The sequence below is a fragment of the Cherax quadricarinatus genome, chromosome 43, assembly GCF_038502225.1.
Source record: "Cherax quadricarinatus isolate ZL_2023a chromosome 43, ASM3850222v1, whole genome shotgun sequence".
Lineage (NCBI taxonomy): Eukaryota > Metazoa > Arthropoda > Malacostraca > Decapoda > Parastacidae > Cherax > Cherax quadricarinatus.
The window spans coordinates 15,007,282-15,020,339 of record NC_091334.1 but is presented as its reverse complement, the minus strand read 5'-3'; the positions used below and the strand labels follow the sequence as shown (position 1 = coordinate 15,020,339).

Sequence of the window (13,058 nt, the reverse complement as noted above, 5' to 3'; positions counted from 1 at the left end):
ACAATATTTTCCTGAATTAAAGTGCCATTTTTTTAAATTCTCTTGACTTACCCCAAAGTCATCTTCACTGTCGGAAATTACACCAGGATCAGCATCACCAGCACGCTGACCAGACTGCATAAGCTCTTGAGGGAAACCTTGACTATCCCGACTTCCTTTTCGAGCCTTCTTTCTCCCCGGTTTTTGTGCAATTTTGTCTATTTTATGACCTAAAAAAAAGACATATGGTAACAAACACATTAAACAAAATACCATAGATAAAAGATTAATATGGTACTCTCTCTACTCTTGATATTTTATCACAATTTGCTGCAAATGCAAATACAAAGATAGGCAAGTATGCTAATAATCATGAATATAGGACTGAAGTGCTCAAGTGGATATGAAGAAGCTGTAAAAACAAATAATTACAAAGGTTTTTAGACTAAGGAAAGTCTTGCACAACTCAACACTTCTTTTCTTTCACTTCTAATTAAATTAAAAAAAAATCTGAGCACTTTTAGGAAACATCCTAAATTGAAATAATTAGTTGAGATTAACACAGCATATACCTATGCAATGCAAGGGAAGTTTATGAATAATTCATCTTACTAGCTCATTGTGTTCTTAATGATAACAGAAGCCTTTCCATATCATTAAAGCCAAAGAGCTATCCAATTCATCACTCAACATTCAATTATTATATGCTAGCAACTGCTACATGAAGAATTCTGTAAAACTGAAAATAATGGACTAAACTTTAAAATACAAAATTATTAAAGGCTGTGTTGATGAATTAAGATAAATATACATTCATAGATTGATGGACATTTTGCATGAAAAGATGAGTACTGTATTTTTAACTTCTAGTTAAGTGTACAGTAGGGCCCCACTTACACGGCGGGTTAGGTTCCAGGCTATCGCCAGAAAGCAGACATCGTTGGAAAGCAGAACGCCATTTTTTCCATTTATAAATGCATATAAATGCCAGACAACAAGTCTACAATTATATTAAGCTAGTAATAGAACTAGGCATTAAAAACACAATAAAAGGTAAGATACACACAGAGTACACTTATTACTTACCTTAAAATATTATTATTTATGTGTGAGAGGTGAGTGGCTGGGTGTTTATTGAATAAAATCAGAATGACACACCATCCTCTAACTTGGCACTTAAAGCAAGAGGCTTACAACTCCTTTTTATCACAGCTAAGCTTAGATGCCATCGTCAATAAGAGCCAACTAGTTAATGAAAGAGTAAATGAGAGAGAGAATGAGATACAGAGTTCAGACAATGTAAGAACACAAACTGAACAAGTAGTGGGTGATCACTTTGTCAGGCAAAATAAATGCGTATTAATGTGTGTGTACTTTTTGTTCGTTCACGTACGTTTGTAAGAGTTTGTAAAACTTTTACCTCATAATATTTTCATTATTATAATAATAATTACCTCAATACAAATACTCTTACATTGTGTACAAGTCAATACAGAATAAACAAACAGAAACACTCCCATTCTCATGCAACACACCATTTTTAGATGAATGATGATGATATCATAATAAAAAAGCACTAAACCCACAAGGGTCATGAATTGCTATATATAGAGTGAAGGCATACAAAAGGAATATTTTTCTACAGTTATCCCCCAGTGTTTGACTAGAGAAAACGTAATTCTTCCGACACTACCTACACAGACGCTTTGTAAACAAATCTCATACTAACGTACATTTTTATTCTGTGAGTGCATGTATCATGTTTATATGCTATGTAACGTGTTTCTTATATAATTTTGAGGAAAATATCATAGATAGATTACTGAAAATGTCTATGTTAACGTAAAATATGACATTTAATGTGCCCAAGAGTGATGATTATTACGTACTATTGGCATCAAGAGTAGAGAGACTCTTAGCGATTTTAATGTGTACCTGCACACCAGCACAGTGTGTAAGTATATTTAGGTACAGGTACACATAAGTATAATTATCAGAGTACATATAAAATACACAATAACTGTAAAACACTTGAAATTTTGGAAAGTTTCCAAACATAATAGATGTGGTCACAGAGAACATAAACCGTGTGGGGCACGCCGTATTTGAAAGACTGCTTGCCATATAGCAAATTTTGGGCATAATTTGACATCACCATATTATTGGAACGCTGTAAGACGAAATGCCGTAAAGTGGGGCCCTACTGTATTAACCACCCACACCTCCACTCACCCTTTCCCCCACTTCTACACCCACCCTCATATGCACCTCCCACATCGTCAAAGAGTACAGTGGACCCCCGGTTATCGGCCGGTTTGGTTATCGGCCAACTCGGTTATCGGCGGGGTTTTTGGCGCTCGGTTATCAGCCATTTTGGACGCGTCCATCCGCCGGCTGGGGCAGCTTGTGCTTCAGTTTGGCTTTGTCTCTCTGTGACTGAGGAAGCTTCTGCTCATACATCCAAACATTTCACTTGTTTACCATTGTTTTTAGTGGTTTTTATTGCAGTGCAACTGTGAAATAAGTAACCATGGCTCCAAAGAAAGTTCCTAGTAAAGTTCCTGTGGTAAAGAAAGTGAGAAACACCATGGAATTTAAGCGTGAAGTGATAGAAAAATTTGAGAGTGGTATGAAGGTGGTGGAACTTGCCAGGATGTACAGCAAGAATAAATCAACATTTACAACCATCCTGACAAAGAAAGAAAAAATCAAAGATGCTAATGTTGCAAAACTAAACAAAGGAAGCCGATAATGGAAGAGATGGAAAAGTTATTTTTATTGTGGATTAAGGAAAAAGAATTAGTGGGAGACAGTGTAGTGAAGTCGATCATTTGTGAGAAGGCAAAGCAGTTGCATGAGGATCTTGCAAAGAAAATGCCTGGAAGAAGTGCTGCAGTTTGTGAATTTAGGGCCAGCAAAGGAGAGTTTGATCATGTCGGAGGATCTCACCTTCAAGGACCATAACATTGTATCAATCGCATCTGCCAGAAAAATGACAGGATGGATAATGAGAACCTTCAAAACTAGGGAGGCCAAGCCCATGATGACACTCTTCAGGTCACTTGTTCTATCTAGGCTGGAATATTGCTGCACACTAACAGCACCTTTCAAGGCAGGTGAAATTGCTGACCTAGAAAATGTACAGAGAACCTTCACGGCGCGCATAACGGAGATAAAACACCTCAATTACTGGGAGCGCTTGAGGTTCCTAAACCTGTATTCCCTGGAACGCAGGCAAGAGAGATACATGATTATATACACCTGGAAAATCCTAGAGGGACTAGTACCGAACTTGCACACGAAAATCACTCACTACGAAAGCAAAAGACTTGGCAGACGATGCAACATCCCCCCAATGAAAAGCAGGGGTGTCACTAGCACGTTAAGAGACCATACAATAAGTGTCAGGGGCCCGAGACTGTTCAACTGCCTCCCAGCATATATAAGGGGGATTACCAACAGACCCCTGGCAGTCTTCAAGCTGGCACTGGACAAGCACCTAAAGTCGGTTCCTGACCAGCCGGGCTGTGGCTCGTACGTTGGTTTGCGTGCAGCCAGCAGCAACAGCCTGGTTGATCAGGCTCTGATCCACAAGGAGTCCTGGTCACAGACCGGGCCGCGGGGGCGTTGACCCCCGGTACTCTCTCCAGGTAAACTCCAGGCATACACAGTGCTGTAAGGCATGGTGAGGCTGCAAGTTCTGACAAATGCGCGGCTGAAAAGTACGTTTATGAATTCCAGGACTATGTAAAGGCTGAAGGATTTGAACCCCAACAAGTTTTCAATTGTGACGAAACAGGTCTGTTTTGGAAGAAAATGCCAAACAGGACCTACATTACCCAGGAGGAAAAGGCACTGCCAGGACACAAGCCTATGAAAGACAGGCCTACTCTTTTGTTGTGTGGTAATGCTAGTGGGGATTTCAAAGTGAAGCTTTACTTGTGTATCACTCAGAAAATCCCAGTGTGTTCAAGAAAAACAATGTCATGAAGAATAGATTGTGTGTGATGTGGAAAGCTAATCATAAGGCATGGGTCACAAGGCAAATTTTCAAAGAGTGGGTTAATGATGTGTTTGGCCCAAGTGTGAAAAAATACCTCCTGGAAAAGAAATTGCCACTCAAGTGCCTCCTGTTACTGGACAATGCTCCTGCACATCCTCCAGACTTGGAAGACCAAGTGTTTAAGGACTTCAGTTTTATAAAAGTGAAGTTCTTGCCTCCTAACACCACTCCTCTCCTCCAGCCCATGGACCACAAGGTCATTTCTAACTTCAAAAAACTCTACACAAAAGCAGTGTTTCGAAAGTGCTTTGAAGTGACCTCGGACACTCAGTTGACCCTAAGAGAGTTCTGGAGGAATCACTTCACTATCCCCCATTGCATAAGCCTTATAGGTAAGGCTTGGGAGGGAGTGACTTACAGGACTTTGAATTCTGTTTGGAGAAAACTGTGGCCAGATTGTGTCCAAGAGAAGGATTTTGAAGGGTTTGAGATTCACAGTGACCCTGACCCTGCCGACCCTGTGGATTATTGTGTCTTTGGGGAAGTCCCTGGGGTTGGAGGCGAGTGGTGAGGATGTGGAAGAGTTGGTGGAGGACCACAGGAAAGAGCTTACCACTGAAGAGCTGCAAGAGCTTCAACTTGGACAGCAACAGACTGCAGCTGAGGAACTTGCTTCAGAGGAGGAGGAAGAGGGAGTGAAGTAAGTGCCTTCTTCAGAGATTAAAGAGGTGTGTGCAATGTGGACCAGGGTGCAAGCTTTTATAGAGAAACACCACCCTGACAAAGCTGAAACAAGCCATATTTGCAACATGTTTAGTGACAAAACCCTGTCCCACTTCAGGGAAATCTTAAAGAGATGCCAGAAACAGAGCACTCTGGACAGTTATTTTGTGAGACAGGGGTCCAGTGACTCAAGCTGGTTCTCATGTCATTAAAAGAGAGAAGGGAAGTAACCCCAGAGAAGGCATTGCTACCTAAAGTCTTTATGGAGGGGGATTCCCCTTCCAAAGATTAACTCCTCCCTCTTACCTCCTCCCTATCTTCCAGAAGCCAGCATTAGCCTTCAATAAAGGTATGTAATACTTACATAATTGTAAAAATTATTTTTTTGTGAATATTTTTGTTTGGAATGAATTTTTTTTTTTTTTTTCAACAAGTCTGCCGTCTCCCACCGAGGCAGGGTGACCCAAAAAAGAAAGAAAATCCCCAAAAAGAAAATACTTTCATCATCATTCAACACTTTCACCACACTCGCACATTATCACTGTTTTTGCAGAGGTGCTCAGAATACAACAGTTTAGAAGCATACACATATAAAGATACACAACATATCCCTAAAAAACTGCCAATATCCCAAACCCTTCCTTTAAAGTGCAGGCATTGTACTTCCCATTTTCAGGACTCAAGTCCGACTATATGAAAATAACCGGTTTCCCTGAATCCCTTCACTAAATATTACCCTGCTCACACTCCAACAGATCGTCAGGTCCCAAGTACCATTCGTCTCCATTCACTCCTATCTAACACGCTCACGCACGCTTGCTGGAAGTCCAAGCCCCTTGCCCACAAAACCTCCTTTACCCCCTCTCTCCAACCCTTTCGAGGACGACCCCTACCCCGCCTTCCTTCCCCTATAGATTTATATGCTTTCCATGTCATTCTACTTTGATCCATTCTCTCTAAATGACCAAACCACCTCAACAACCCCTCTTCTGCCCTCTGACTAATACTTTTATTAACTCCACACCTTTTCCTAATTTCCACACTCCGAATTTTCTGCATAATATTTACACCACACATTGCCCTTAAACAAGACATCTCCACTGCCTCCAACAGTCTCCTCGCTGCTGCATTTACCACCCAAGCTTCACACCCATATAAGAGTGTTGGTACTACTATACTTTCATACATTCCCTTCTTTGCCTCCATAGATAACGTTTTTTGACTCCACATATACCTCAACGCACCACTCGCCTTTTTTCCCTCATCAATTCTATGATTAACCTCATCCTTCATAAATCCATCCGCCGACACGTCAACTCCCAAGTATCTGAAAACATTCACTTCTTCCATACTACTCCTCCCCAATTTGATATCCAATTTTTCTTTATCTAAATCATTTGATACCCTCATCACCTTACTCTTTTCTATGTTCACTTTCAACTTTCTACCTTTATACACATTCCCAAACTCATCCACTAACCTTTGCAATTTTTCTTTAGAATCTCCCATAAGCACAGTATCATCAGCAAAAAGTAACTGTCAATTCCCATTTTGAATTTGATTCCCCATAATTTAATCCCACCCCTCTCCCGAACACCCTAGCATTTACTTCCTTTGCAACCCCATCTATAAATATATTAAACAACCATGGTGACATTACACATCCCTGTCTAAGACCTACTTTTACTGGGAAGTAGTCTCCCTCTCTTCTACACACCCTAACCTGAGCCTCACTATCCTCATAAAAACTCTTTACAGCATTTAATAACTTACCACCTATTCAATATACTTGCAACATCTGCCACATTGCTCCTCTATCCACTATCATATGCCTTTTCTAAATCCATAAATGCAATAAAAACTTCCCTACCTTTATCTAAATACTGTTCACATATATGCTTCAATGTAAACACTTGATCTACACATCCCCTACCCACTCTGAAACCTCCATGCTCATCCGCAATCCTACATTCTGTCTTACCTCTAATTCTTTCAATTATAACCCTACCGTACACTTTTCCTGGTATACTCAGTAAACTTATTCCTCTATAATTTTTACATTCTCTTTGTCCCCTTTCCCTTTATATAAAGGGACTATACATCCTCTCTGCCAATCCCTAGGTACCTTCCCCTTTCATACATTTATTAAACAAAAGTACCAACCACTCCAACACTATATCCCCCCCTGCTTTTAACATTTCTGTCATGATCCTATCAGTTCCAGCTGCTTTACCCCCTTTCATTCTACGTAACGCCTCACGTACCTCCCCCACACTTACATTCTGCTCTTCTTCACTCCTAAAAGATGGTATACCTCCCTGACCAGTGCATGAAATTACTGCCTCTCTTTCTTCCTTAACATTTAAAAGTTCCTCAAAATATTCTCGCCATCTACCTAATACCTCCCTCTCCCCATCTACTAACTCCCCTACTCTGTTTTTAACTGACAAATCCATACTTTCCCTAGGCTTTCTTAACTTGTTTAACTCACTCCAAAATTTTTTCTTATTTTCATTAAAATTTCTTGACAGTGCCTCTCCCACTCTATCATCTGCTCTCCTTTTGCACTCTCTCACCACTCTCTTTACCTTTCTTTTACTCTCCATATACTCTGCTCTTCTTACAACACTCCTGCTTTGTAAAAACCTCTCATAAGCTACCTTTTTCTCTTTTATCACACCCTTAACTTCATCATTCCACCAATCACTCCTCTTTCCTCCTGCCCCCACCCTCCTATAATTAATTTTTTCATTAATTCTTATGGGAAATATTAATTCGGTTATTTTCATTAATTCTTATGGGAAATACTAATTCGGTTATCGGCCAACCTTCAGGAACGGATTACGGCTGATAACCTGGGGTTCACTGTACGTGTATTATAAAAGAACAGTGCTTCTTTGTTAATACAAATTTATTAAACAAGCTGGGCTAAGGTGACTAAATGCTTAAACAGCAATATCCACTAGCATACATTTGAATTATCTCCACACATGTATATTGTACATGTAGATCCATTCACCTAAAAATATTTTATATGCACACATTTTACTCCAACAGCACGTCAAGTATTAAAAGGGATTCAGGGAAACCGGCAGGCCAGACTTGAGTCTTGGAGATGGGAAGTACAGTGCCTGCACTCTGAAGGAGGGGTGTTAATGTTGCAGTTTAAAAACTGTAGGGTACAGCACCCTTCTGGCAAGACAGTGATGGAGTGAATGATGGTGAAAGTTTTTCTTTTTCGGGCCACCCTGCCTTGGTGGGAATCGGCCAGTGTGTTAATAAAATAATAATAAAACATTTTACTAAATACGTATATACAGTGGTACCTCGGGGTATGAACTTAATTTGTTCCAGAAGGCTGCTCGAGTGCCGATACCAAACGAATTTGTTCCCATAAGGAGTAATGTAAATTAGATTAATCCATTTCAGGCCCCCAAAAATACACTTGCAAAAGCACTTGCATAAATACACTTATATAATTATTTGAGTTTTGAGCTGTTCGTATCCCAAGGTACCACTGCAGTTGGTTGTCTTGGTTTTCAATGTATTAATACTTGTTTACCTTGAACAAAGAAGATAAATTTATACCCAAACCTTTCTTAAACCAGGTACTATTGTACTCCAGATACTTAAAACACCAATGTATATTTTGTATACCCTTAACATTAAAAAATAACATTTACTTACTGACAGACTTGGCAAAACTCTTCAGATTTGCTCTTTCTTTGCTTCCCAAGCTCATCAAACTGCCACCTGAAAAAACATTCAGTGGTTTCATCAGTTTACCTGCCACTCAACTTATCACCCATTACAGCATAAGAATAATAAGCAAAAAAAAAAAAAAAAAAAAAAAAAAAAATTAAATTATTTTTTTTTTTTTTATTATCACACCGGCCGACTCCCACCAAGGCAGGGTGGCCCGAAAAAGAAAAACTTTCACCATCATTCACTCCATCACTGTCTTGCCAGAAGGGTGCCTTACACTACAGTTTTTAAATTGCAACATTAACACCCCTCCTTCAGAGTGCAGGCACTGTACTTCCCATCTCCAGGACTCAAGTCCGGCCTGCCGGTTTCCCTGAATCCCTTCATAAATGTTACTTTGCTCACACTCCAACAGCACGTCAAGTATTAAAAACCATTTGTCTCCATTCACTCCTATCAAACACGCTCACGCATGCCTGCTGGAAGTCCAAGCCCCTCGCACACAAAACCTCCTTTACCCCCTCCCTCCAACCCTTCCTAGGCCGACCCCTACCCCGCCTTCCTTCCACTACAGACTGATACACTCTTGAAGTCATTCTGTTTCGCTCCATTCTCTCTACATGTCCGAACCACCTCAACAACCCTTCCTCAGCCCTCTGGACAACAGTTTTGGTAATCCCGCACCTCCTCCTAACTTCCAAACTACGAATTCTCTGCATTATATTCACACCACACATTGCCCTCAGACATGACATCTCCACTGCCTCCAGCCTTCTCCTCGCTGCAACATTCATCACCCACGCTTCACACCCATATAAGAGCGTTGGTAAAACTATACTCTCATACATTCCCCTCTTTGCCTCCAAGGACAAAGTTCTTTGTCTCCACATTGTATACAAATACTGTATACAATGTTAAATATCTAAATTTTTAATTTTGATCAAATACAATTTTCTTGGCATTAATGTTCACATTCGTAACAATTTTCATGAGTTAATCTTTAAAAATAATAAGTTCATTTATTACCTAAATTCTTAAGTGATGTAATTGATTTATTCTTCTCTTTCTTGGAGACATCTAGAAGTGATCCTGATTTAACAGTGAATGCCACTTTAATCTCCAGGTCACCTCTCTCCTTTTCCCCTTTCTTACGGTCTTTTTCTGGTTTTCCCTTGAGACGATGCCATCTGTATACAAAGGAGAAATTCATTCACAACTGCCAGACTAGGTCATAACATACAAGTGCAAGAGAAAACTTCTCTTTGTCCTACTTATTTTATGAACACTAATAAAGCACTATTCTCTTAAGATATTACACAAAATTGTACAAACTGCCAATTAATAATTATAGATATTACACAGGGTTACCACAGTTTTAACTTGAAGCATTTTTGCTTCTGCTAGTACAGGCAAGATTATCTTAAGTAACTCTTCCTAAATGAGTGAACAATATGTATAGAGACAAAAACAATTACAGTACAGTATATCATATTTGTACAAATAGAAAATACTGTATTACCCAATAATTATTAAAAAAAATCTAAGTTATAACAAAAAGGATAATAACTCCATAGCAGCACCCTCATTAAAGTACCTAGTATAATAAAGCAAAGATAACTTTTACTTATAAATACAGCTTGATAAAATGCTACAGCTGGTCCTATAACAATCTGTAATCCTTCCACGATCATGCCTTCCATTCCCCTCACAGAAAAGTTTAAAAAAAAGTTATAGGCTGTACAAGCTGTATACACTTGTAAAGTTTAGCACTAGAATAGCAATAAACAAAAAAAAAAAAAAATTCCCCTCTAAATTAGCTAAACCTCAATTTCTGAAATGCTAAAGACTCATCTTGGCTCAGTTCAGTCTTACATTTTCTACCCACTAAAGCACAATTATGTACTTACACACCTGCTTCTGGGTCTCTCGTACACATCGAATTCTGAGAGAGGAAGCTGCACCTGCCCCAAGAACTCATCAAGACCAAGAGCATTGCGATGATACACTGTCAAGCTAAGGGCAGCTGTATTGCCATGAGTTGGAATTGCTCTGAAAAAGTAAAATAATGGTTAGGGCATTTATTTTATTACTAATTACTAACACAGTATGTATATTTAAATTATCATGAGCTGTTAATGGTACAGCAGAAATACAGTATTAATAGTTTTAATATCATCATTCTTGTTGTCGTTATCATTGTTTTTGTTAGTGTCAGATTACTGTCATCAATACTGCGAATTATTATTGTCAGCATTGTCTTTGTTATAGTCAGTTATTGTTGTTGCTACAGTTATTAAATAAAATTCATTATTAGAGAACATTACTAATATATATATTTTTTTTTGTGATATGCACTTACATAATATATTGTACAGTAGGATCCCCATATCCATGGGAAATATGTTCCATGGACCTGTCATGGATACCAAAACTGTGGTTAATAGTTTACCCTATATAAGTCCTATACATACTTATCAAAGTTTGATTGGTAAATTATACACAATAAGTGGAGAATTATCACTTTTTCACTGATGAGAAGCAATTCACAGCTTCTCAGGCTTTGAAGAACTGCCAGCTCTACTACTTTTGTGCTTTGGGGCCATTATTATGCAAAATTAAGAGGTATTTTTGGGTCACAGTAAACCGTGGATAACTGAAACCTCGGATAATGAATCGGTGAATATGGGGGTTCTACTGTATGTACTTCAATAAAATAAGCTACCCTGGAAAATATTTTTAGGATTAAATAAAACATTGTAATTACAGAACCACAGACATCAGTAATTTTTCACCATATTATACATGGTTTAGTTACTGAAAATTACAAATAATACAACCCAAATGTTGGATTACCTGAATATTAACTCATCCCTTGAAAATAATACAATATAGGTTATGTGACTGCATTTATTTTTATTATTTTTTATTAACACATCGCCAATTCCCACCAAGGCAGGGTGGCCCGAAGAAGAAAAACTTCCATCATTCACTCCATCACTGTCTTGCCAGAGGCGTGCTTACACTACAGTTATAAAACCACAACATTAATACCCCTCCTTCAGAGCGCCGGCATTGTACTTCCCATCTTCAGGAATCAAGTCCGGCCTGCCGGTTTCCCTGAATCCCTTCATAAATGTTACCTTGCTTACACTCCAACAGCACATCAAGTCCTAAAAACCATTTGTCTCCATTCGCTATCTAACACGCTCACACACACTTGTTGGAAGTCCAAGCCCCTTGCACACAAAACCTCCTTTATCCCTTCCCTCCAACCTTTCCTAGGCTGACCCCCATCCTGCCTTCCCTCCACTACAGATTTACACACCCTCGAAGTCATTCTGTTTCGTTCCATCTCTACATGTCCAAACCATCTCAATAACCCCTCCTCAGCCCTCTGGATAATAGTTTTGATAATCCCACACCTCCTAATCTCCAAGCTACAGATTCTCTGCATTATATTCGCACCACACATTGCCCTCAGATATGACTTCTCCACTGCCTCCAGCCTTCTCTTTGTTGTAATATTCACAACCCATGCCTCACACCCATAAAGGAGTGTTGGTATAACTATACTCTCAAACATTCCCCCCCTTTGCTTTCATGGATAAAGTTCTTTGTCTCCACAGATTCCTCAGTGCACCACTCACCTTTTTCCCCTCATCAATTCTATGATTCACGTCATCCTTCATAGACTCATCTGCTGACATGTCCACTCCCAATACTCTCTCCTCCATACTCTCCCCCTCCAATCTGATACCCAATCTTCCATTACCTAATTTTTTTGTTTGCATTTATTATGCTATTTTTTTGTTATTGATACAAAAAACTAACATAGTACCCTAACCTGCTAAAATTTATGAAACTATAAAATAACTTCATATGTTATACCTATCTAAGGATTGACAATTATATTTCAGTTTTTTAAGGGACTGGGAATATAAATCTCCACCTGACTTAAAAATCTTCCTGCATTATGAGGTATCCAAAAAGGGGTATTTTAAGAGGTTACCTGATTTTTTTTTTCTTCCAACTTTTCAATTTTATTTCATTCATACCTCCAAAACATCCTATACAACTGCCTTCAAATTTTCAACACTTCTGTATGGTAATGAGGACCAAATTCTTGGAATAAATGACATGTTCACGTGTCCTATGACCGAAGTTGTTGAATCCATTCCCAGCATTCTGGAATGGCTGGGGTAACTTCCAAAACCCTCAATGGCGTAGCTTCAAATGTTCGAAAGAGGGCAAGAGGAGTCAAAAAATACAATAGCAAGAGCTAAATTCAAATATCTAGGAGCTGATTTGGCCATTTTTATTCCCATTAAATCACATTAGACAATTTACATTTACCTATTCTGAACGGCTTCAATATTTAATGACTGATGAATCAGAGCCAGGATAGTACCTATTAAGTTTCGTTTACGTTGTGTCAAATTTGTTGATGCAGTAAAATGGTGAAAAAAAAAAAAAAAAATTTTAAACTGTTGGAATCCATGCCATAATTAGAGAATGACTTATCTAACTGACTTCACCACAGGTGTGGCTTCCTGAACACAAGGCTCATGCTGCATTAATGAGATGTAACATATCTCTTCAGGATCACAATGATAAACCAGTTATATATCCTTAAGGCATGCATTCCTCC

The 13,058-nt window shown here is 38.9% G+C and overlaps 1 protein-coding gene across 1 annotated transcript in view; it reads right to left on the bottom strand.

Moving 5' to 3' along the window:
- The window catches only part of LOC128694125 (rab11 family-interacting protein 1), a 130,424-nt gene that overhangs the window by 70,461 nt on the left and 46,905 nt on the right, over nt 1–13,058 (bottom strand). Inside the window, exons 4-7 of the mRNA XM_070093600.1 lie at nt 10,322–10,459; nt 9,437–9,597; nt 8,393–8,458; nt 52–209 (exon numbers count right to left, since the gene is read on the bottom strand). Of these exons, the coding sequence (XP_069949701.1) occupies nt 52–209; nt 8,393–8,458; nt 9,437–9,597; nt 10,322–10,459 (523 nt within the window). The remainder of the gene's footprint in view (nt 1–51; nt 210–8,392; nt 8,459–9,436; nt 9,598–10,321; nt 10,460–13,058) is intronic.